The sequence below is a fragment of the Mauremys mutica genome, chromosome 1 (assembly GCF_020497125.1).
Source record: "Mauremys mutica isolate MM-2020 ecotype Southern chromosome 1, ASM2049712v1, whole genome shotgun sequence".
Classification (NCBI taxonomy): Eukaryota; Metazoa; Chordata; order Testudines; family Geoemydidae; genus Mauremys; species Mauremys mutica.
The window spans coordinates 253188945-253213758 of NC_059072.1; the positions used below are offsets into that span (position 1 = coordinate 253188945).

The following is a 24814-nucleotide window of genomic DNA, read 5'->3' on the forward strand; positions in this document are numbered from 1 at the left end:
CGTGCAGGGGGAGGAGTGGCACTATATGTTAAAGAAAGTGTAGATTCAAATGAAGTAAAAATCTTAAGCGAATCCACAGGTTCCATAGAGTCTCTATGGATAGAAATTTCATGCTCTAGTAAAAATATAACAGTAGGGATCTATTATCGACCACCTGACCAGGACAGTAATAGTGATGATGAAATGCTAAGGGAAATTAGAGAGGCTATCAAAATTAAGAACCCAATAATAGTGGGGGATTTCAATTATCCCCATATTGACTGGGAACATTTCACTTCAGGATGAAATGCAGAGATAAAATTTCTCGATACTTTAAATGACTGCTTCATGGAGCAGCTGGTACGAGAACCCACAAGGGGAGGCGACTCTAGATTTAATCCTGAGTGGAGCGCAGGAGCTGGTCCAAGAGGTAACTGTAGCAGGACCGCTTGGAAATAGTGACCATAATACAATAGCATTCAACATCCCTGTGGTGGGAAGAACATCTCAACTGCCCAACACTGTGGCCTTTAATTTCAAAAGGGGGAACTATACAAAAATGAGGGGGTTAGTTAGACAAAAGTTAAAAGGTACAGTGACGAAAGTGAAATCCCTGCAAGTTGCATGGGCCCTTTTTAAAGACACCATAATAGAGGCCCAACTTCAATGTATACCCCAAATTAAGAAAAACAGTAAAAGAACTAAAAAAGAGCCACCGTGGCTTAACCACCATGTAAAAGAAGCAGTGAAAGATAAAAAGACTTCCTTTAAAAAGTGGAAGTCAAATCCTAGTGAGGCAAATGGCAGTGTTTGTGCTCCTTTCTAACTTAAGTGCAAGAGTGTAATAAGAAAAGCCAAAGAGGAGTTTGAAGAACGGCTAGCCAAAAACTCCAAAGGTGGTAATAAAATGTTTTTTAAGTACATCAGAAGCAGGAAGCCTGCTAAACAACCAGTGGGGCCCCTTGACGATGAAAATACAAAAGGAGCGCTTAAAGATGATAAAGTCATTGCGGAGAAACTAAATGGATTCTTTGCTTCAGTCTTCAGAGCTGAGGATGTTAGGGAGATTCCCAAACCTGAGCTGGCTTTTGTAGGTGACAAATCTGAGGAACTGTCACAGATTGAAGTATCAGTAGAGGAGGTTTTGGAATTAATTGATAAACTCAACATTAACAAGTCACCGGGACCAGATGGCATTCACCCAAGAGTTCTGAAAGAACTCAAATGTGAAGTTGCGGAACTATTAACTAAGGTTTGTAACCTGTCCTTTAAATCGGCTTCGGTACCCAATGACTGGAAGTTAGCTAATGTAACGCCAATATTTAAAAAGGGCTCTAGGGGTGATCCCGGCAATTACAGACCGGTAAGTCTAATGTCGGTACCGGGCAAATTAGTTGAAACAATAGTAAAGAATAAAAATGTCAGACACATAGAAAAACATAAACTGTTGAGCAATAGTCAACATGGTTTCTGTAAAGGGAAATCGTGTCTTACTAATCTATTAGAATTCTTTGAAGGGGTCAACAAACATGTGAACAAGGGGGATCCGGTGGACATAGTGTACTTAGATTTCCAGAAAGCCTTTGACAAGGTCCCTCACCAAAGGCTCTTACGTAAATTAAGCTGTCATGGGATAAAAGGAAAGGTCCTTTCATGGATTGAGAACTGGTTAAAGGACAGGGAACAAAGGGTAGGAATTAATGGTAAATTCTCAGAATGGAGAGGGGTAACTAGTGGTGTTCCCCAAGGGTCAGTCCTAGGACCAATCCTATTCAATTTATTCATAAATGATCTGGAGAAAGGGGTAAACAGCGAGGTGGCAAAGTTTGCAGATGATACTAAATTACTCAAGATAGTTAAGACCAAAGCAGATTGTGAAGAACTTCAAAAAGATCTCACAAAACTAAGTGATTGGGCAACAAAATGGCAAATGAAATTTAATGTGGATAAATGTAAAGTAATGCACATTGGAAAAAATAACCCCAACTATACATACAACATGATGGGGGCTAATTTAGCTACAACGAGTCAGGAAAAAGATCTTGGAGTTATCGTGGATAGTTCTCTGAAGATGTCCACGCAGTGTGCAGAGGCGGTCAAAAAAGCAAACAGGATGTTAGGAATCATTAAAAAGGGGATAGAGAATAAGACTGAGAATATATTATTGCCCTTATATAAATCCATGGTACGCCCACATCTCGAATACTGTGTACAGATGTGGTCTCCTCACCTCAAAAAAGATATTCTAGCACTAGAAAAGGTTCAGAAAAGAGCAACTAAAATGATTAGGGGTTTAGAGAAGGTCCCATATGAGGAAAGATTAAAGAGGCTAGGACTCTTCAGTTTGGAAAAGAGAAGACTAAGGGGGGACATGATAGAGGTATATAAAATCATGAGTGATGTTGAGAAAGTGGATAAGGAAAAGTTATTTACTTATTCCCATAATACAAGAACTAGGGGTCACCAAATGAAATTAATAGGCAGCAGGTTTAAAACAAATAAAAGGAAGTTCTTCTTCACGCAGCGCACAGTCAACTTGTGGAACTCCTTACCTGAGGAGGTTGTGAAGGCTAGGACTATAACAATGTTTAAAAGGGGACTGGATAAATTCATGGTGGCTAAGTCCATAAATGGCTATTAGCCAGGATGGGTAAGAATGGTGTCCCTAGCCTCTGTTCGTCAGAGGATGGAGATGGATGGCAGAAGAGAGATCACTTGATCATTGCCTGTTAGATTCACTCCCTCTGGGGCACCTGGCATTGGCCACTGTCGGTAGACAGATACTGGGCTAGATGGACCTTTGGTCTGACCCGGTACGGCCTTTCTTATGTTCTTATGTTATGTTCTTATGTAAGATACGTTAACACCTAATATAACCTATCTTACGAATTTAAAGGGTTGTCCCTTCCTCAGGGAGTTAGAACACTTTCTACTAGATCGAAGGCAGTCTCTATGGCTTTTTCTAGACACTTTTCCTCTAACAGAAATATGTAGAGCTGTTCTGTTCACACTTCCACTAAACTCTACTGCTTAGATTTAGAATCTAGCTGTGATGCAAGATTTGGCAAAGCAGTCCTGCAGTCCCTGTTTAATTAGGACTTTGTGGTCTCACCAACCTGGGTCAGACTACTGTTTTACTAATCTATCCCATGAGTGGGAATATACAGAGAACGCTTGAAAGAGAACTGAAGGTTACTTACCTGTAACTGAGGTTCTTAGAAACAGACTCCCGCCTGCCTGCCTGCCTCTCCCTGCTACCTCAGACTCCTACTTACTAAAAGGGTTTGGGGTTGTATGGGAAGGAACTGAAGATCCTCACTCTCGGACGCTCAGTGTTCACTGAAGGGACGGGCGAGGGAGGCGTGTGAGTGCTCCAATGGCTAGAATTCTACCATTTAGACTGAACCAATCAGAGCATCCCATGAGTGTGAATATGCAGAGTCCATCTCAAAGAACCTCAGTTACAGATAAGTAACCTTCATTTAATTCACAGTTAGTTTTGAGTATGTTGGGTATTCCCTTTCACTTTGGTGGAAATATTAAATGAGAGAAAATAACGAATGCAAAAAAGGCAGATAATGGCAGTAAATTGTAGCAGAAAGCTCTCTTAACCTAGCCAAATTCTGAAAAGAATGACTGAAGAAAAACATCTCCACTTTAGGCTCCCAGCTGATATTCTCATGGGAGAGTAATGAGCAGCTCAGGATGCAGACCTGTGACCTTGAGTGTACAGATCAGTTAAAAACAGGAAACATGCCACCTCATCAGATCATTTAGCACAACACTAAGATAATAGTTAATCCTGTATACCCTTCATGTGACCGATACACAATTATTTATCCTCTGCTTCAATCAAAAGTGTAGACAAAATGATGACAAGATTCTATTTATTCTGGAAACTTATACCCCTAACTCTAATGTGAGGACTCTTATTTGAAGCAAGTTTTTTTCTTTTTGCTAAGTGTTTGCACATACACGTGCTGGAACCTGGATATAACAAAATCTTGTGTATAATGAAGTGCTTTTTGAGGTGGGGAGAATGACTTCACTGTGGGCCAAATCCTGGCCCTATCCTACATGAGAAAGGAGCTCTTACTCCCAGATAGAACCTCTCTGTGCTGTCTGATTGACTGGTGGGTTAGGCTGGTGTGGTAGGGGGCAAGGAGGTGGTGCTTAGATGTTGTGTTCAGGTAAGCTGTTACCTGGAGGGGCAAGGAACTCATGCAAATAAACCTAATTTGGTTCTGTGAAGATCCTTCCTCTCTGCTGTGCAGTCCCGACATTGATTACTGCTACTTTGGGCCTACATGGCCTCTGCAAAGCTGCCTTTGGTGGGTGTGAAACATACCATTTGTAACTCAGGGAGTTCTGGCAGGCTGCGTCCTTCCCTACACCCCACTCCCCACTGCTTAGTCTGGTGGAGGAGCTGTGGCAAAGTGAAGCCAATTAAAGGAAAATAAGTTTTGTTAACTCTAATTTTGGTGTATCCTAATATGAATCCTCTGCTTCAGGCAGGCCCCATAACTCCTGAAGAGTTCTGTCCAATCCAGTGGAATGGAGGTGGAGTTTCTCTCTCCGTCTGTGTTGACATGTTTGCTGAACAGCTGTGCCTTTCTCAGATGAATACTTTCAAGGCTGAGGGGATGCAAATCTTTAGAATTGTTACGGTTTGGTACTGAGGAAACCCACAGAGTCCTCATTTCGAAGTCCTCATTGTGACATTTGAATTCCACTAGAGGTTTGCTCTTGACTTGAAGGAAGACAAAAAAAGAATCCTATGCTAAACCAAACATATTATTAGGTAAGCAGCGGGAAGTTTTATCTAGAGCAATAAATCCCTAGTAGGAGAAATCAAGATTATAGGAGGAGAGAACTAATTCTGCCATTATTATGCACTGGACAGAAGTAGTTTATGGGAAGTAGAAAGATGTGACTGTCATCCACTAGACACATAAGGGAGTAATAAAATAGTGAACAAATATAAATATAGCCACCATACAAATAAAGGAAACAGATACCTGAGTTACACAACAATAGTGTTTAAGAAATCAGCTCATAAATTAGAATTAGCCGGACATATAAATTGCTGTACAGTCTGTTCAATTACATTTACACTTAGAAATTTATACTTACAAGAAGGAAAATGGGTATAGTTTGTTTGGATTATATACAGAATATATTAATAGAGTTTACGTCACTGACACACAACCGCAAGAGCAAGGAAATGAAAAGTTGTGCTACCTAACAATACCTACGCTCTACTTCTTCACTCTCAGGCCCACAACTTACCCATTCCCACAGTCTTAACGCTGTCTCTTCAACTTCTCATTTTTTTGCACGCCCTTTTACCAAAGTACCCAACACTAATAGTTGTTCATGTTTGGGACAGCAGTTTCTTGTATTTGGCAAAGGAAATTCTGAAAGTCTGGAACCTCTAGTGAGGGACAAGTTACGATTCTGGCGTGTGGTCTGAGGTGTGTTGAATTAATGTAAATGGAATAAATGGGCCTAAAGGAGTCAAAGGTATTAACATTAACAATCTTTCCAGTTTTAAACAAAGCACAGGGTTCCACATACAGACACCTCAGCTTGCTTAGGAGATGGCAAACAGCATTACAAATCCTTCTAAGCTTTTATTAAAGATACAGAAAAAGGAAGGAAAACAATTAAAGCATTTGAACTGTAAAGTATGAAGTAAAACTTTCATGTTAACAATATCCCTTCAGCTGTAGAGACTATTTAGAAGGAAAGAAACCCTGCTTAACTGGCTCTTAGATGGGGAAGAGATAAAGTTAGTTAGGCTGGGCTGGAGCTGGAGCTGTTGCTGAATTCTGTTCCTGTTTTCTAAAAGACACAACAAGACAAATAGACACAAGAGGGGAGAGAAAAGAATAACAAAGACAGAAAATGTAGCCTCTGTGTTTGTTGCTAACTGTCCCTTGCAGCCTCACTTCTGGAAAAACATAGGCACAATGCCTCAATTGCATTTGTGTCTGCAGCAAAGCAGCACTGTTCAGCTTACTGATCAAAACAGTTGTACCTCCATATTAACCCACTTGGTGCTGGATGAATGAATCCATGGTCCAAACATATTTATACTGTAGTTACATACTATAGTCCTGATCCTGCAATTGGATCTGTGCAGGCTGGGCCTTCTGGAGCTCAAAAGAAGTTGTCTGAACTCTGCACAGATCCAGTTGGAGAATTAGGGTCTGTATAATGTGTTGGCATTTGTGCTGTTAATATTCTGATGTAAACTAAATTGCCCGAGAGCTTTCTGTGGGAAAGTTCCATGAAATGAAGGTGACTATGAATGGAATTGGCCAATGAAAGCATGCCAAGGACATTGCTTGTGAGGTAATTGTTACATGCAGAGTCTGACTAGAGAATTTCTACACTGGATTAGAAGAGTATCATAAGCAAAAGTGAACAAACAATTTCAAATGAGAATCCAAAGTAGTTTTTGGGAGTTCACATGTGGATTTACTGTATTCACATGCTCATTAGAGAAGCCAGTTTGCCAAGGTGCTGCCGGTTTGACCATAACAATTGAAGCCTAGAAAGTACATATCCATAATTTCTTTACAAATACATTCTCAATAACGTAACTTCACCAGTTATCTGTTCCCCATAAATAATTCAAATATCTGCTATCTTACGCTGTAGGTTTGTGTAATTTAATGATTGGCGTCCTGAGAAGTGAGAGTCATTAACTCTGCACATCCAATAAAAATACTGTAATGAACTTGCTGGCTCATTATTTGGCACTATGTTAATCCCCAATTTAACATCCAGTCAGTAGAGGGGTCTAAGACAGGGGTTCTCAAACTCGGGGTCAGAGGTTATTGCATGGGAGATAGTGAGCTGTCAGCCTCCATCCCCAAACCCCGCTTTGCCTCCAGTATTTTAGAATAGTGTTAAATAAAGTGTTTTTAATTTAGAAGGGGGGTTGCACTCATAGGTTTGCTGTGTGAAAGGGGTCACCAATACAAAAGTTTGATAAACACTGATGTAAGGACAGGAAGGGGAAGTGTTGAGCTGAGGTCAGAGGAGTTCACGAATGAGTCAGAGGCTGCACAGAATTAGCTAGGAGCAGAAGGCCAGAGGCAGGAATCTGGGGGAGCCTGGTTGTGGAGAGAGGGCAAGGCACCAGGGGCAGCATATGGCTCCTCCATTTGAGTAGTCTGCTGGCACAAAGACCGTGGCCCTGCCCCCACTCAGACTCCTCCCATGAAGCCCTGCCCATACTCCACCTCCAGCCCCGCTCAGCCCCCTTCCTGAGGCTGCCAATGCTCACACCTCTGCGCCCCCTCCCGTACCCGCTGGCTGGCAGGCTGCTCACCACTCGTGTGCGCCTCTTCACCCCCTCCCATGAGGCCCCCGTGTAGGCGGAATGGGGACAGGAAGAGGCAGAGCCTTAGGAGAAGAGCAGGAGCGGGACCCTGGCCAGGATGGCCACCCTTTCAGTGGTGGCATGCTCCAAAGGCGGTATGCTGGCTGTTTGGGGAGGCCCCTGGCCTCTTATACCTGCTGCCTATGCAAGGCACTTTAGGAACTGGGGCTAAAAGGGTCAGAGCTGGCACGGGAAGTAGCTTGTTGGTGACGAGGGCCAGTGGTAGCTGTAACTCATAGCTACATGGGAGCAGCTAGAAAACGGGGGAACACTGTGTGGAAGGGTCTGAACGCAACTGAGAAAAGGGCTGAAGGCTGGTCAGGGGATACTTCAAAACATGAATTATAAAACTTACTTAAATGCTCATTCCGGTTTTCTTGTAAGAAATCAAGCTAGAGTGTGCCAACAAGATAAGTGATTTGAGTTCATGAGTTTGTTTATTCTATGCTTTGGAAATATTGTCTATAGAGCCTTGGGCTTTAGTTTATATGCAATAGGAATATCACTGACCCTTTGCCAAGTCATGATAGATTTGGAAGCCTTGCAGGTAGGTTTCCCATGGGAAGATAAATCAGTGACAGGGCATTTTTCTAAGTGTGTTTTTTATTTTTTTTACAAACTGTACACAAATCCTGATTCCTTGAACAAACTGCACACAGGCAACTCCCTTTTGCAGAAACTTCCGCTACAACACCACTGCCCTTTCACCACGAGGCAGCTGTCTTGCATCTCTCTCTCAACTTAAAACACTTTGTTCAATGTGCCTCCATCAGTCAGTCCTTGGGAAACCATCTAGCCCAGATCTGCTCTCTGAGAATCACAAGGTCTTCTGGGGCTGGCTATCAATCCTCCTTTTGTACAACTGCTCTGTAAAAAAACACACACACACACACACACACCCCTCTTCCAAAAAGGTTTTACCGCCCATACGAAAGTACTTGACACAACCCTCTTTATGTCCATCTGGATGAGGTGAAAGTTTCAGCCATAGGCCCAGATTTTTAAAGGTGTTTTGGCAGTGCTGCACTCAGTGTTTCAATGCCTAACTGATTTAGGAGCCCAAATCTCACTTTCAGATAGGATTTAGGCATGTGCAGCAATCCTTAAAACCTTTAAAAATCTGGGTCTTAGTGCTCATATGTCAATTCAAAACACACATGGAATTAGAGCCTATTATTTTAGTTAGGTCATATAAGCTTTAGTGGGAGTTAAAATGTAAGGGTAGCACTAGCATGTATTTTCCTTGATGTAAATTTAGAAGTAGTGTGTACCTGTACATGCGAATAATGATTCTTGTCCTCAAGTGGATGGCTCTTTATTAGTAGAATGAAAGGTCTTTGCAAACTTTAAGCCTCCAAACTTCTTATGAGTAAGGTAGCTGTATCTTAACCAATTTTTAGGTTGTAAAATGACAGTCTATGTGTAAAGTTCAGAGTCACACAGCCAGCTAGTGCAGAGTTGGAATTAAAATCTAGGGGTCATGACTTGGTGTTCTCTGCTTCAACAGTGCTTTCTGCTTAAAAAAATTAATAAAATAAAAAAATAAAGTAAAATGCATGTATTATAGCCATGTCCACTAGCCTACTTGTATGTCCAAACCTACCACAATGCCTTGAACTTTCCATTGGGATTATTGGGGAGTTCTGCCTTTAAAATGAAAATGGCAGGACAATGACAGTAGGTTTTCAAGGTTCTGGCAGATGTTTATTGTAGCATCATGGTATTTTACTGTAAACCCGGTCATAACAGATTTATTCTGTACAGTACTCCGACTTGTTAAATGAGTATGCTGTAAGGAATTTCAAAGTCTTTCATGATGCGAAGTAGAAAAAGCCTCTTGCCATAAAGAAAATGAGTGCATTGTCTAATGCTTTCATAGCCCGATAGCACTGATTGTGGGGAATAGTCATTAGATCACTGGTTTGAAAAAACTGTTTACTTTGAAGTCCTATTGAAATGAATCTGTGTGTAACAATAATACATTTTAAACAATGCTTCTTGATTTATTTGGTTTCCAGGAAAAGTAGCTATACAGAAGGAAGATCTGCAGAAGTACCATAACAGAGACACCTGGTTTCAGCTACAGCATGTTGATGCTGATTCAGAAGTACAGGTGAGATTTCTCCCTTGTCAAGGTATTTTATAATGCCTCCATTGCAACTTCTAGGGCCATCTAATTACAGAAAATAAGATGGCATAGATATGGAAGTGTCATTAAAGACTACAGTTGAGGTTACGTTGATATTTGTAATTAAAGAGTGTGTGTGTGTGGATTTTTTTTTTAAACTGGTGATATAAGGTGAAATTTTGGTCTATTGAAGTTAATTTTTTGTATTGATTTAATTGATTTCAACCTAGACTTTTGTAATTTACCATATGGTTAAAGCTACATAAACTATAGGGATAGTGTGAAATAGGATGGCTAGCTACAAAATACTAAATATCCTGAAGGTCTTGCAGATAACTGTTCAATCTTAAAGGGACACTGTCAACTTGAAAATAAGGGTTACAAGCGCCACCTAAAAGTATTATTATTATTACACAAAACACTGTGTGAAAAGAACATTATTAAGCTTGCAAATTCAAACTCTCAAAAGTTAGGAAGTACCAGAATTAAGACTGCCTGTGCTGGGTCTTAGAAAGGTGGCAACCTTAATAATAGGTGGTGCTGTCAGCCTTGCCTTTAATAAATGGAAGATTATCAAGAAAAAAAAAGTGTCTATTTTCAGCTTACTTTGTGCATTTGACAGCTTTCCACATGTTGTCAGTTACACTGATTTCCTATTTAGTCAAACTCTCTGTTGCCTGGGAAAACTCTTAATGTCAACAAGGAGCAGAAAATACATTATAAAATAATGTATTGAGAAGTTTGTATGGGGAGGAGGGAAGCATGCTATTTAGAGAGTGCTCTATCAGAAACTGGAATCTTATAAAATTTTAAAAAAGAAACAAGAATCAAGTTATTCCTCTAACTTCTTTGATAGCCAGGCACCTGTAGGTTTCAGGGACACCTTTCTAATGGCTCCTTTTTGTGTCTACAAGGCCTCTTTTGAACCAGATTCCATTTTAAAAACAACAAATATTTTCCTTAAATAAGAATTGAATATTGTAGGTCACCTTCAAACAATGAATATTAGTGTAGGAGCCCCCAGACACTGCGGTCTGAGTACAGTGCAGTGTTTTCCTATGCATGGAATGGGGAAGTGCTACTCAGATACCACAGTGTGGTATCGCTTTTGTCATATATTGGCTTTTTGATCTGCATGTGAGTGTGTGCGTGCACACGGTGTACAGGAAAATGAATATGTATACTGTATATAAGACATACTCTGTAGACGTGTTTTAGGTGTACTATGCAGTGAAGCATACTTATACTGTACTTTAAAATATATGTAGTTTTGCTTATTCCAAAAAACCAAAGTTGGGTAACCTACCGTTATGAGCATGATATGAAGGCATTGTCGTAATTGCTGTTCCAGTTCAGTCTGTAATGCTCTCTGGTAAAATATTGATCCTTTGTGTGTCTACATCACAGAAAGGCTTTTAAGGGCATTGAAATCTATTTTGTTTACTCTCACTTCTCTCTTCTTCTTCTTCTCACCTAGAAGGCTCTTGTGGCAGTAGTTTTAAAACAATTGATTGTATTAGTGTTTATTTCCTGCAGGATATGAAAACTTTCCCTTATAATTTATCAGCTAAAGTGAGCCAATATTTGCATAGTACTCAGCTATGTTGATTTTGGTCTAATACTGACACGTAGTTTGCCTGGGGGAGCTATATTAGACCAAGAAGACTCTCTAGGAGAACACTGATAATTTGTTACTGAAGTTCTAAGCTAATAAAGCAAAGATTTGTGAAATATTCTAGTTTGAGGATAGTGAAAGCATAATATTAGCTGGAAAGCATGTACTGTTTGTGATTTTTTTGTACTGCTTATCACTTCCTCTGTTTGTGTCTTTATAAAAAAAAATGGTTAAAAGCTGTTTCTGGTTTCTGAGATAGGCAATTATTACAACTAGCAGCAATATGAATAGCATTTGGACAATTTTACCCTGTTGCTTAAACTTCTCATGTAAGGTTTGTTAGAATATATCACAAGAGATTTTTATGTTCCCCATTATAATGGTGGGTAGACTTGGAAATACTCTGTGAGGATTGCTATGTAAGGAGAAGGTAGTCCAACAAAAGGAGTAAAACAAAGGCTGATTTGTACTTGTGGTAGGTGTCTCAGCTGTACCTCTTTTTGGAAAATTAATTTTATACATTTGTTAGGGGAGAAGATGAAGTATGGAATATGTTTAACAAAACTGGGGAAAAGTATGTGTAAAATGTTTAATCAATTCATTTTCCTTTGTGTCTCTCTTCAAAACTGTTCTAGAAAGTGGCTGATAATTATTCACACTGAAGTGTGCAAAAAAACCCTGCAAACAAGAAGCCCCTTTAGTGTGCGAACTAGCACTTAAATATTCTGGCGGTGGTCCCCAGAGCCATAAAATCTAGTGGATTAAGCACAGAGCTGGGTGCCAAGAACTCCTGTGTCCTAGTCCCACCTCTGTCAGTCAGTGGCCTTAACACTCTTTCCAATTTTATATAGCAAAGTTAGTGGATGCTGCTTAAGAGTTTGGTCTACATGACTTGCCTAGGTAGTCCTGTTGCCTAATAGATTAGGGTTAAGACTTGTGGAAATATTTGCCTAATTAATTCATGGTGGAGCTGGGTACTAACTTGTGTTTCTTAAGTGCTCCTTTGTAAATTCAGAGTACTAAAGTGAACCAGTGGAAATAAACTCCAGAGTTGTCTTTGTCCCTGGACAATGGACATCTAATCATGCTAGTACTGCAGCTTTCAACCCAGATCATTATGAGGATCTGTTGAGTGACCTGGCGGGGTGAGCAGAATTGCACTGAGATAACTTAGCTCACTTCTCTCAGAGCCATGATGGTGGGCAGTTGCTCTTCCTTGAGAGAGCTCAATTATGGAGTCCTTGAAGACCCAATTTTCTCTTTTCCTATTAAACATCTATTCCTAATCCTTACCTTTAGGGGGAATATGTGGGACATTATGAACTCCAGTGTGGGAAATAGCTAGCTTCACATCTAGTGTAGACAGTGTGATAATCCCCATATCTCCGTGCCTGAGAGCAGCAGCAGGATGAAGAAAAGTTATGTGAAACAATACATAGGCAAGACTGTATTAATGTTAGTAAGAAGGAAACATTCCAAAGCTATACCAACGCCCTCAATTGAGGGTTGCTGAATTCCATTTGTCATGGTGACACGCAGTTGTGGGGTTCTGCTGGGCTCTTTGTTGTGCCTGAATAGCCAGATAATGACAGTGGCCGGGAGGCCATGCTGCTTCCTCTTGAGTATGGACTTTGTGATTGTGCTGCATGGATTCATTGCCTCCAGAGGCTTTTGCAGTTCACTGAGCTTGGGACTGAAGGTGATATCCACCAAGAAGCAACAGCCGACACAAAATGCAGCAGTCCATCTAATAAACAACCACTGTCTGATCAGCACATCACTGCTGCTCTGCTTCATGCACTGGTTCTGTCTTCTGGATGAAAAAGCTAGGCCATCATTCTCTGAAAAACTGTTTCTCTGCAGTCTGTTACAATAGCTGGGGATTGTGGAGCTAGCAATGCATAGGGTGTAGTGTGCATGAGCCTGACATTTAGCATGTCCTTCCAAAAATCACAGAGGGCGCAACCAGAATTTTCCTAAGGAGGGGCCCAGGTTACCTACCAAGTAACAGGTCTCTACAAAAGGTGTATGGGGTTAAAAGTCTATATTAGTACATGTTACGCAGAATATTAAAGTACAAAATCTAGGTGTCGGGGTGTGAGTGAGGATGTCAATCACATTCTCTACTGAGAGAGGCTGACTGCGATGCACTGCTAATAGTGCTAATCCAGTGAGCTGATTTTCTTCCACAGTTTCTGAAATAGCTCTGATAGCCTCAATTATATTTTAACATTAAACAGAAGCACATCCCAAATCGGAACTGGCAATGTGCTATTCTGTATTATTTTTTTGTCCATGTCTTCACAATACTGCACGTGTGACAGTCTCTCCAATATCTATCTCTCAAGGAAGCTGCTAGTCTGTGTAAAACAAAATATTTTAAATTTGCATGTGCATATAATTGCTTCTTCGCGTGGTGGTCCCTCTGTGGATTCCAAATGTGGTATGCATGCGCACCATGCACCGGAGCCAGAACTGTTCATAGTAATGTCTGTTGAACTGCACATGTGTTATGCATCAACTGTGTGGTGCATCCAAGGCTTTAAGAGGCTGTGTGGGTCAACGCCACTCCAGTTCCTTCTTACCACCACGTGGCCAGAGTCGGAACCTCGGTTCCCTGGTGCTCTTAGCTTGCTAAGAGAACTATTCTGCTCTCATTGTCTGTACATAGTTTTTTTTCTCTAGTTGTATATAGTTGTCCGTTAATTCTTAGTTAGACAGGTTATCTTTGTCGGACTTCTCCCCTTGCAGGGATTCCTTCACCAGCCCGAGGACTATGCCCAGGCAAGCTGGTTTCAAATACTGTCCCTTGTTCCCACGCTCCTCCTCTGTGAGTGACGAGCACCAATGTTGTCTCTACTGCTTGGGTAAAGCCCATATTGCCTCCCACAGCTCCATCTGCCACTCCTTTCCGGCTTGAACTCGTGAAGCCAGGGAACTGGCTCCGCAGGTTCCTTATGGAGGAGGCAATTTGCCCATGTGCACAACTGTATCCGGAGCCCGTGGATCCAACGGCCCAATGCTCCGCACCAGCGGTGCGCACCTATCTTGGTCCTTCCCAGCTGGCAGAGACGGCACCATCACAACTGACCAAGACCCATTGTGCTCATAAAATGCACAACATGAGCATAAAGGCGGTTCACCGACGAGGACTGCCTCTAAATGCAGCATTGCCTCCCTGAGCTGTGCTTGGTCACATGAGAAGTCATGCATTGATCCGGACGCTCCAGCATCGAAGAAATCCCGCTCAGCCCATAAGTCGAAGCACAGTGCTCCATCGGTCCTGCCACTGGCTGCAGCGACTGGTCCACCACCATCCACTCTGGTGCCGTCCACTACTCCAGGACTGTCTGGACTTGCACATCCGATCCTGCATACACTGGAATGCCAGTCCCCTGTCACGCTGACGGCTGAACTATTGTTACTATATGATGGCTCCCCTCCATGTTATGGGCCTCCGCCCGCTCCCAGACTGCTGTCTCCCATGGATGAACCGCTTCTGCTTCAGCCTCCTGTTCCACTCTGCCTCTCTGCACTAGGCCCTTGCACGGAGGAAACTCTCTTGCTCCTGGACTGTCCACCTTCGGTTCACCCCACACCGCCAGCTCCAGCTATCCCGACGGCTCTGCCCCCCTGGACCCCTCTTCTGCTTCTGAGTGGTCCTCTGAACTAGATTCTACCTTCTTGCACGCATGGTCGTATAGTCCCGAGCCACGGCACCATCCATATCAACCGCTCTACACCCTGTCGGTCGACCTGTGGTACCACTACCTGTGGGCACTGCCGATGCCCAGCAAACCCTGTGCTTGGCCCTACTGGGCACTTGGGACCCCTACTGTGACTGTGGGGAACATCCATGCCCTCACAACCAGCCGTTCCCTACACACAACATCCCTCCCTCCATCTGTGTGGAGCCCTGGGACATTCCGGCACTGGCAGTACCATCAGACCCTCCGGTCCCTACTTGCACCGCCTCCTCCCCAGATGATGTGCTTATTCTGCCCTCCTGCCTCCACCTCCATGACCATCTCCTTCATTGCATGGCTATGGCCCTCAACCTGACTGTGGAGGACATACAGGACCCCCAGAACCAGTTCCTGGACAAACTGCAACCCCATGGACCTTCCTGCAGCACCCTGCCCATTCATGAGGCCATTTTACAACCAACCCAAACAGTCTGGCACACCCTGGCTTCTTGTGCCCCTACTCCCAAGTGGACAGAACGTCATTATTTTGTCCCCTCCAAAAGGACTGACTTTCTTTTTACTCACTGCCTCTTAACTCTCTTGTAGTCCACATGGTGATTGAACACGCCAGACAGCAGCATTTTAAATCTACTCCCCCCGTCAATCATGCCACCAAGAAGTTAGACCTGCTGGACCACAAAGCCTACTCTTCTCCGGGCCTCCAATTCCAAAATGAAAGCCACCAGGCCATCCTGGCCACATGCGACTTTCTCTTGTACTTGACTTCGCAGACTTCAAAGCCTTCCTTCTTCTGGAGAAGCAGCAGGACTTCCTCCAGTTTCTAGATGAAGGTAAGTTGGTTGCCCAGGTGACTCTCCAGGAGGTGGTTGACGCTGCTGATACTGCATCCTGCTCTCCGGCTTCAGGAGTTGTCCTCTGCTGTGATTCCTGGCTACAGTCTAGCAGATTTCTGAAGGCCGTTCAGACTATGCTTGAGAACTTCCCCTTCCACAAGAACAAACTGTGTGGAGACAAGACTGATGAGTCCCCACGCTCCCTTAATTACTGTCATGCCATCCTCTGATCATTGGGTATATAGCCTCAGCCCCACCCACAGGCAACATAGGTCATCCTTCAGATCCCGCCCTTGTGCCACCTATCAGCCATATCCTCAGCATCACCCAGAACCTTCTCAGTATCACCAGCGTGCTGCCTCTGCTGCTTCTGCTGTCCCACAACCATCCTCTAAACAGTCCTTTTGACTGTTTCCCCGAGACTTGTGAACCCTCCTCCCAACCCCACCATTGTTTTCAGGTGTCATCTCACCCTTTTCGCACATGTGATTACCCCAGATCACTGGGTGCTGGACATTGTTCATAAGGACTACCTCATAGAATTCCTCTCCTTCTCTCCTTGTTATCTTCCCGTGGAGCTTTCGGGAAATCCCTCCCAATACTATCTTCTTCAAGAGGAAGTGTGTGCCCTCCTCCGCAAGGGTGCCGTACAACCTGTTCCACAGCACTACCACGGCCATGGTTTCTACTCCCTTGTACCGAAGAAGGGAGGTGGTCTCTGTCCCATTTTGGCTCTTCAGTTGCTGAACAAATTGATCCACAGATTCTGCTTCCGGATAGTCACGCTCCCCATTATCATCCAGTCACTTCCCCCTGGGGCCTGGTCCGCGACTCTCAATATGAAGGATATCCTTCGTATCCTTATTTCCATGCGGACAGCCACCCTGCTCATGGCAAATTCCTTGGCTTCATGGTGGGCTCTTCCCACTACTAATTCTAGGTTCTCCCTTTTGGGATTGCCGCCGTCCCCTGTGTGTTTATGAAGGTTTTCACCGTCATGACAGCCCACATGCGTCACCTGGGTTGCTCTGTATTTATGAGATAAGAGTCTTCAGGCTTCTGGGGTGGAAGCTGAGGATAGCAAAGGCTAGTAAACTGATTTTAAAAAAGATTGTGTATAATAGTATTGTTCAAATGATATATAGAATTATCTGCTGTGTTAGACATTGCTAGTTTAAAATATAATGAGCCCATTGTGCAGCATCTGCATTCATTATGCTCAACTCTTCTCTTTGCTAGGTGCATGTAAATAAGTTCAGCAAAGTTAATCATTGGCAAGTTTCAAAATGCCTGCATGTGCAATATATTGTAACCACAGGCTATTCAAAAATTAGAAAAAGAAGAAGCTGTTTCCAGTTTTATATTAACTTTCTTTCCACCACACCGGAAATAAATGGGTGTGACCCTTTCATCTCTCAAAAGTGACTTTCAGGTTTCTCTCTTTTAGTTGTTTTGAAGAGATAAGAAATATATTTTGATGCAGTTGCAGAATCTCTGAGTTATATGCTCACCAAGTTTAAATTTCACAGAACTAGATTGTGTAAGAGAACCAGGGAAATAGAACCAGTTAGTGACCAGATCTCTCATTGTGACAAGACTTCTGACTATCCAGAGAGATGTTGGAGGATTACATCTATTAAAGATTGTGAGGTGTGGTTACTGTGATAATGGAGGTCATATAAGCACATAAGAGAGAGAGATTTAGAAACTTTTTCAAAACGGCTACTTACATGAATCCTTAGCCATTTGTTCTTTAACTCCAGCAGTTTCTGGGGACAGGCACATCCCAGAAAGATGTACACCAGGGTTTCAAAGCAGTCAGGAGCCAAACAATAGCACATAGCAGATTCTAAAAGCCACTTTTGGAAAGGCAAGTATGGAATAACTTGTTCTGAGTCTCCATCTCTCCTTGTGTTTGGATAGTTGAAAAGCCCCCTTATTATTAAGTTTTCTCTTATAGTGTCTTTAATCTCCTGGAGTATTTTGCATCACCATCACCATCCTGGTCAGGTTATTGGTAATATATCCCTACTGCTATATTCTTCTTATTCAAGCATGTAATTTCTATCCATAGAGATTCTATGGTATAGTTTGATTCATTTAAGATTTTTACCTTATTTGACGCTATGCTTTCTTTCATGTGTAGTGCCGCTCCCCCACGAGCAGGGCTTATACTGTCATTCCTATATATTTTGTACACTGGTACAGTATTACTGTGTTCTACTGATTATCACAGTTCCACCAAGTTTCTGTTATGCCTGTTATACCAATAGCCTCATTTAATACCAGGCACTCAAGTTCACCCATTTTAGTATTTAGATTTCTTGCATTTGTACACAAGCACTTAAAAAAAATTGTCACTTTTTAGCTGTCTGCCATTATGTGAGGTAATCGCATGGGAATTTTTCATTCGACTGTTCTGTTTTCAGTTCCTACCTGTACTTTATCAACTTCCATCCTAGTAAGCAGGAAAGGATATAGAGAATCTCCGTTAATAGAGCCTTCCCTAAGGGATCTCTCTGTCCGCACCATGTGTTCACCTGCACCTGTCGGCTTTTCCCCAGCCCTTATTTAAAAACTGCTCTACAACCTTTTTAATTTTACATGCCAGCAATCTGGTTCCATTTTGGTTTAGGTGGAGCCCATTATTTCTGTATAGGCTCCCCTTTCCCAAAAGGCTCCTCAGTTCCTAATAAATCGAAACCCCTCTTCCCTACACGATGGTCTCATCCACATGTTGAGACCCTGAAGTTCTGCCTGTCTAACTGCCCCTGCACTTGGAACTGGAAACATTTCAGAGAATGGTACCATGGAGGTCCTGGACTTCAATCTCTTACCTAGCAGCCTAAATTTGGCGTCTAGGATGGGTCGGCAAACTTTTTGCCCCAAGGGCCACATCTGGGTATGGAAATTGTATGGCAGGCCATGAATGCTCATGAAATTGGGAGTTGTGGTGCGGGGGATGGGGGGTGAGAGCTCCAGCTGAGGGTGTTGGCTCTGGGGATGAGGGGTTGGGGTTGCAGGAGGGTGCTTTGGGCTGGGACCCAGGGGCTCAGAGGGCAGGAAGGGGATCAGTGCTAGGGCAGGGGGTTGGGGTGCAGAACGGGGTCAGGGGTCCAGCTCTGGGTGGCGCTTACCTCAAGCAGCTTCCGGAAGCAGCGGCATGTCCCCTCTCTGTCTCCTATGTGGAGGCGTGGCCAGATGGCTCTTCGTGCTGCCCCATCCACAGGTGCCACCCCTGCAGCTTCCATTGGCCGTGGTTCCTGGCCAGTGGGAGCTGCAGGGGTGGCACTTGGGTCAGGGACAGTGTGCGGAGCCCCCTGGCTGCCCCTACACGTAGGAGCCGGAGGGAGGATATGCCGCTGCTTCCAGGAGCCATGCGGAGCCACAGCATGGAGTGGGGCAAGTCCCGGACGCTGCTCCCTGACGGGAGCTTGAGGGCCAGATTAAAACATCTGAAGGGCTATAGTTTGCCCACCCCTGCTCTAGGATCTCTGTCCTGCCTTTCCCTATGTCATTGGTATATGTACCACGACCACTGGCTCCTCCCCAGCACTAAACATAAGCCTATCTAGGTTTCTGAAGAGGTCCTCAACCTTCACTCCCAGTAGGCAATTCAGCAGGCCGTTCTCCCGGTCATCACAAACCCAGCTATCTATGTTTCTAATGATGGAATCCCCCATAACTATTGCCTCTCTCTTCCTAATAACTGGGGTTCCCTCTCATAGAGAGGTATTCTCAGTGTGAGAGGATACCATGATATCATCTGAAGGGAGGGAGCCAACTATGGAATCATTTCCCTCCGCTACACTTTGATGTTCTTCTCTGAGACTTCCATCCTCCTCAACAGCACAGAGGCTCTCAGACTCAGGATGAGACCACTCTACTGTATCCTGGAAAGTCTTCTCTATGTACATTGATCGGTCTCCCTGAGCTCCTCCAGTGCAGCCACTCTGGTCTCCAGAGCCCATACTCAGTCTATGAGGGCCACAAGCTCCTTGCACCAAATGCACACATACACCACCTGCCCACAAGGCAGGTAATCATGCATGTTTCAGTCAGCGCAATAAACTAGATAGCCCCCACTCTGCTGCTGGACTTCTGCCTGAAGTCTTTTTATTCCTGCAGGTTAGTTTGTTGGGTTTTTCCCCTCTGTTTTATTTATTTATTTATTTATTTTAGGGGGAGGGGTAATTTATTGCCCTATGTTTAGAGCAGAGGTCAGCAACCTTTCAGAAGTGGTGTGCTGAGTCTTCATTTATTCACTCTAATTTAAGGTTTCGCGTGCCAGCAATACATTTTAACATTTTTTAGACGGTCTCTCTCTGTCTATATTATATAATTAAACTATTGTCGTATGTAAAGTAAACGAGTTTCAAAATGTTTAAGAAGCTCCATTTAAATTTAAATTAAAATGCAGATCTTACACTGCCGGCCTGCTCAGTCCGCTGCCGCCCTGGGGTTCCGTTTGCCTAGGCCGGCAGCAGACTGAGTGGGACGGCGGCCAGGAACCCGGCTGACAAGGGGCCAGCAGCCAGAACCTGGGGCTGGCAGTGGGCTGAGCGGGGCCGGCAGCCGGGACCCCAGACCGGCAGTGGGCTGAGAGGCTTAGCCCACTGCCGCTCAGCCCGCGGATGGTCAGGGGTCCTGGCCCTGCCCACATAGAGTGGGTAACTACCTTCTCCCTGGTTCGAGCCCATTCTCTTCCTCTCTCTCTGCACTGAGCTGAGGGTGGGAGTGCACTGAGGACTGGGCTGGGGGTGAAGGAGCAGGCTGGGGGTGAAGGAGCAGGCTGGGGGTTGGGGTGTAGGGTCTGGCCAGGAGCTAAAATGAAGGAGGGGGCTCAGGGTTGGGGCAGAAGGTTTGGGTGTGGAGTGCTTCCCTGGGCAGCTCCCATTTGTGCGAGGGGTGCAGGTGAGAATGTGGGGGTGGTGGTGCAGGAGCTCCCATTTGGTGCTCAGGGTGGGGATGCAAGAGTCAGGGCATGGGGTGTGTGGGGGCTGGGTATGTGTGGGGGTGCAGAAGTCAGGGCAGGGGGCTGGGTGTGTGAGGGGGGTGCAGGGGTCAGGGCAGAGGGCTAGGGATGTGGGAGGTGCAGGGATCAGGGCAGAGGGCTGGGTGTGTGTGTGGGGGGGGGTAGGGCGGGGAGTGGGGTGGGACTCCTGGGCTGCGGGAAGGGGCTGGTGTCTGATGCTCGGGGGAGGAGTGCTGGGAGCGAGGACTCTGGATTCCTAGGTTTCCAGCTGGGCTCTAGTTGTTCGAGGGGGTGGGGGACAGACAGAGACTAGGGCTCCAGACTCCTGGGTTCTGCCCTCAATGCCAGAGGAGGGCGGGGTCCAGTGACCTGGGGTGGGGAAAGAGGCACGACCCAGCTGTTGCCAGAGTCCAGCAGGTGGCGAGCCACAGCCCCGGGTCTCCAGCGCCGGGGCAGCCTGCCTGAGTCCAGGGAACAGGGCCGGCCGTGCTCGGGGCGGGTGGGCGCATGGCGCAGCTGGGACCCAGGACCCTTCCCCACTTACAGGCCTCGCGGGTGCTGCAACTCCTGTGGGGCCAGGTCCCTCTTCCTGCCCCTGCCAGTGGGGCCGCGTCCCTCTTCCTGCCCCCACAGGTGGGGCCGCTCAGACTCCACGGACACTAGGTAGCGGTATAGACACGCTAACCTGGAAACACGACCTCCTGCCGGAAGTGACGGAGGTCAGGAAAGCATGCACAAATGCCAGTGGGAGGGGCGGAGAAGAGTGGGCCGGGCCGGGCCGGATTTTTAATGGCACGCTGCTGCCTGCCGGAGTCCTGGCCTCCGGCCCTGCTCAGCCCGCTACCGGCCTGGGTTAAAAAACACAAACACTGTATGGGTGAAGCACTAGACAATGACTTTCTTTAGACAGGTGCTTTTCAGGCTTCAGTGGGTTGGCTCCCATTTTTCAATTAGGCATATGTCAGAGTCCTTTGTCCACAAGAGCCCAGGTGTGGGCCAGAGGTTTTTCCTGTACATCAATGATTTTTAACTTTTGCCTTAACAATCACAGTAGGTAAAAGCAAAATGCAGTTCCATGTTTGAGGTAGCTTAGACATTTTATAGATTATGCTTGACCACTGTATGTTAGGAGTCAAATTCTGCATAGCACATAATCTTAGAAAAATCCACTGGTAATTGTCCCTCTGATATTTAACTCTGAAAAATGCATGATGGTTCTGGGGATGTTTATTATGGGCTATCACCATTTCATTTCAGCTGGTAAAAGAAGCCCAAGCTAGTAGGGCTCAGCTTGGCAATATAAGATCATTTATAGGATAAGCTGTGGTTTGTGTGTTTTTTCCACCCCTTTTTACACACTGTATTTAAAATTAAACCACAAATTTGCAACTGCTGGAAACATAAGATGCATAAGTAGCATTTATATAATTTTGGTTGCTTTACATCTGTCTTTTGATATATCTGTCTGTAGTAACTAATGGTTACATTTCCAGCTGAATTAAAATGGACAATGAAAGGCTTTCCCTAAGTCATTTTAAAACAGTACCTTGTTCTATTTTTTGCTTTACAAGTTTATGGAATTTAGTCTGTCCTTTAGAGGAAAAAACTAAAGTTATTTAGTTCTAATAATGTAAAGTAAAATTCTGCCTTTGAATAAGTACACACAACTCCTATTGTGTTGTCCAGTGAGAACTGTGCACCTGTAAACAACAGCGGAATTTGATCTTTAAATAATTTAATGACTCTTTACAAAGAGTGGTTATACAGTGTAATATTTTGTACTCTTTTAGCAATACCACTATTTTTTACTTCCACAACTCAATATTACTGTTTTCTATTTGAGTCCTGTCATTGTTGCTGCTGCTTCCCTACAAGAAGCTCAATCTGCTGACAATTTTTTTGAATGAAGACACGAGACCCAGTTGGTCTCATTATGGCGTTCCAGACCATTCCATTGTTTGTGAAAAATGAAGTGCTGATCAGCAGTTAAATGAATGTGTTCCATTTCCACCTATTCAGCAGAAACAGTGTTTCTAAATGTTGGTAAGGGGTATATTAGTAAATGCACTGGTTTCCAGGAACAGAGTGGACTGGAATATTTTCTGTACAAATGTATTCAGTGACTAATATAATCAACTTCAGAACTGTCCAAGCCTCTAAATTTCCATGTATAATTGTTCACTGAATAGAACTTGAGAGGAAGGATAGACTTGTGGCGACGTCACTGGACATGGACGTGGAATATCTGAATTTGGTTCCTGGCTCTGCTACAAATATTCTGTGTCAACTTGAGCAAGACAGTTAATTTCTCAGTGCCTTAATGCCTACTCTGTAAAAGGAGGATAAATGCCTCTTTTCTTCCACACTTTCTGTCTGGTCTATATTGACTGTAGGGGCTGCCTTTGTTTGTGCACTTAATACAACTGGGCCTCTCGATACTACCATCCTAATAATAGCACGTCCTTTGTCTATGCCAGGGTTTCTCAAACAGGGGTCACCGCTTCTGTAGGGAAAGCCCCTGGCGGGCCAGGCCGGTGTGTTTACCTGCCCTGTCCGCAGGTCTGTCCGATCACGGCTCCCACTGGCCGTGGATCGCTGCTCCGGGCCAATGGGAGCTGCTGGAAGTGGCGCGGGCCGAGGGACATACTGGCCGCCGAATCCAGCAACTCCCATAGGCCTTGAGCAGCGATCCGCGGCCAGCGGGAACCGCGATCGGACAGACCTGCAGATAGGGCAGGTAAACACACCGGCCCGGCCCGACAGGGGCTTTCCCTACAGAAGCGGCAACCCCTGTTTGAGAAACTCTGGTCTGTGCATTGTCAGGAGACAGGCAAGATGGCAACTTTCTGATTCTTTAGTGGCTTAAATATATTTTTTAACAGGTGTTTTACACCCCTTTTTAACTATTAGATGGCTGGATTACAACATGAATTTTAAACATAAATTGCTGTCTTCTCTTTAAAAGAAATGCATTATGTAGTACTCTGCAGACCAGCTGAATGGCAATGCTCATGAGTCAATTAATTCAGATGGGTCCTTGTGTTTTGCTTAAGGGCATAATTGACATGGGGGAAAGCATACTGTTTACACAGGAACTGTATTCTCTGAATTAAACAGCCAGGCATATTAGCACAGCTTCACATTAAGGTACACACCCACACCTGAGTTTGGTAACTGGAAGTAATGAGGTATTCTGGGAATAATCGCAGGACTGCCAGTTTAAGTGATGTCATGACCTCCAAGCTGCTTTTCAAAGGCTGGTCACTCTTCGAATGTCTGACTTCCTCTAATCCTTTAGAAAAGAAAAACAAGGAAGAGCTAATGCAATGTTGGGGGTCTTTCCTTCTTAAAGAGACTGTAGTTTAGTTTATTAAAATTTAATAGAAGTGGGGGAAATATGTAAATTGCCATTAACTTTGAGTCAACTATTTCAAGTTAAAAATTTCTAAAATAGGAAGCTGCCATCTTATTTGTGGAATTCAGACTTTTTGATGTTTTGAACCGTCACAGTAAGTAAACCTCTCATTCCATTCATGGTCACTTGCACATTTTGAAGAATTCTATTCTTTCTGTTCAGAGGCCAATCTCAGCAGTTCCTGAGGTTACCAGAAATATTTCTGTAAAAATATCAACTAAACATATTGAGATTTTCTGTGGAAGGGACAGGTTCTCTAGTACTCTTAATTCCTTTAAAGATAACTTATTGCGGTTGTTTGGTGCTTTATGTGCTACCTCAATACAAATTAATAGCAACATTAAAAGATTGTGGCCTGACTGTGCTATGCACTGTACAAGCACATGGTAAAGCGGCAGCCTCTACCCCAGAGAGCTCGCAATCTAAATTGTGACAAACCACAACATATAGATGAAACAAATGGCGAAGGGAGAACAAGGTAATAGTAAAGCAAGAAAACTGTCATACAAGAAGCTCTTTACTTGTATAGCCATTGTCATCTGTGTGTGCACTGTTGCACAACTGAGTCTTAAGGAAGGATTTTAAAGGAGGTTAAAGTAATGGCTTTGCAGATTTTTGCAGGAATTTTTTCCTGCTAATAAGGTTTGGCTTGGGGTTGGGAGACACTTCTGTACTTTCTGAGGGAGAAACTGATTGGAGGATGTTGATGTGGAAGGTTGGGTACTTGACAGAGTGAGGAAGGGATCCACGTCACAGTAAAACAATAGAT

The 24814-nt window shown here is 44.1% G+C and overlaps 1 protein-coding gene across 1 annotated transcript in view; it reads left to right on the forward strand.

The window, feature by feature from the left end:
- Positions 1-24814, forward strand: part of RASA3 (RAS p21 protein activator 3) — a 198257-nt gene that overhangs the window by 101253 nt on the left and 72190 nt on the right. Inside the window, exon 4 of the mRNA XM_045007204.1 lies at positions 9391-9485. Coding sequence (XP_044863139.1) covers positions 9391-9485 — 95 coding nt within the window. The remainder of the gene's footprint in view (positions 1-9390; positions 9486-24814) is intronic.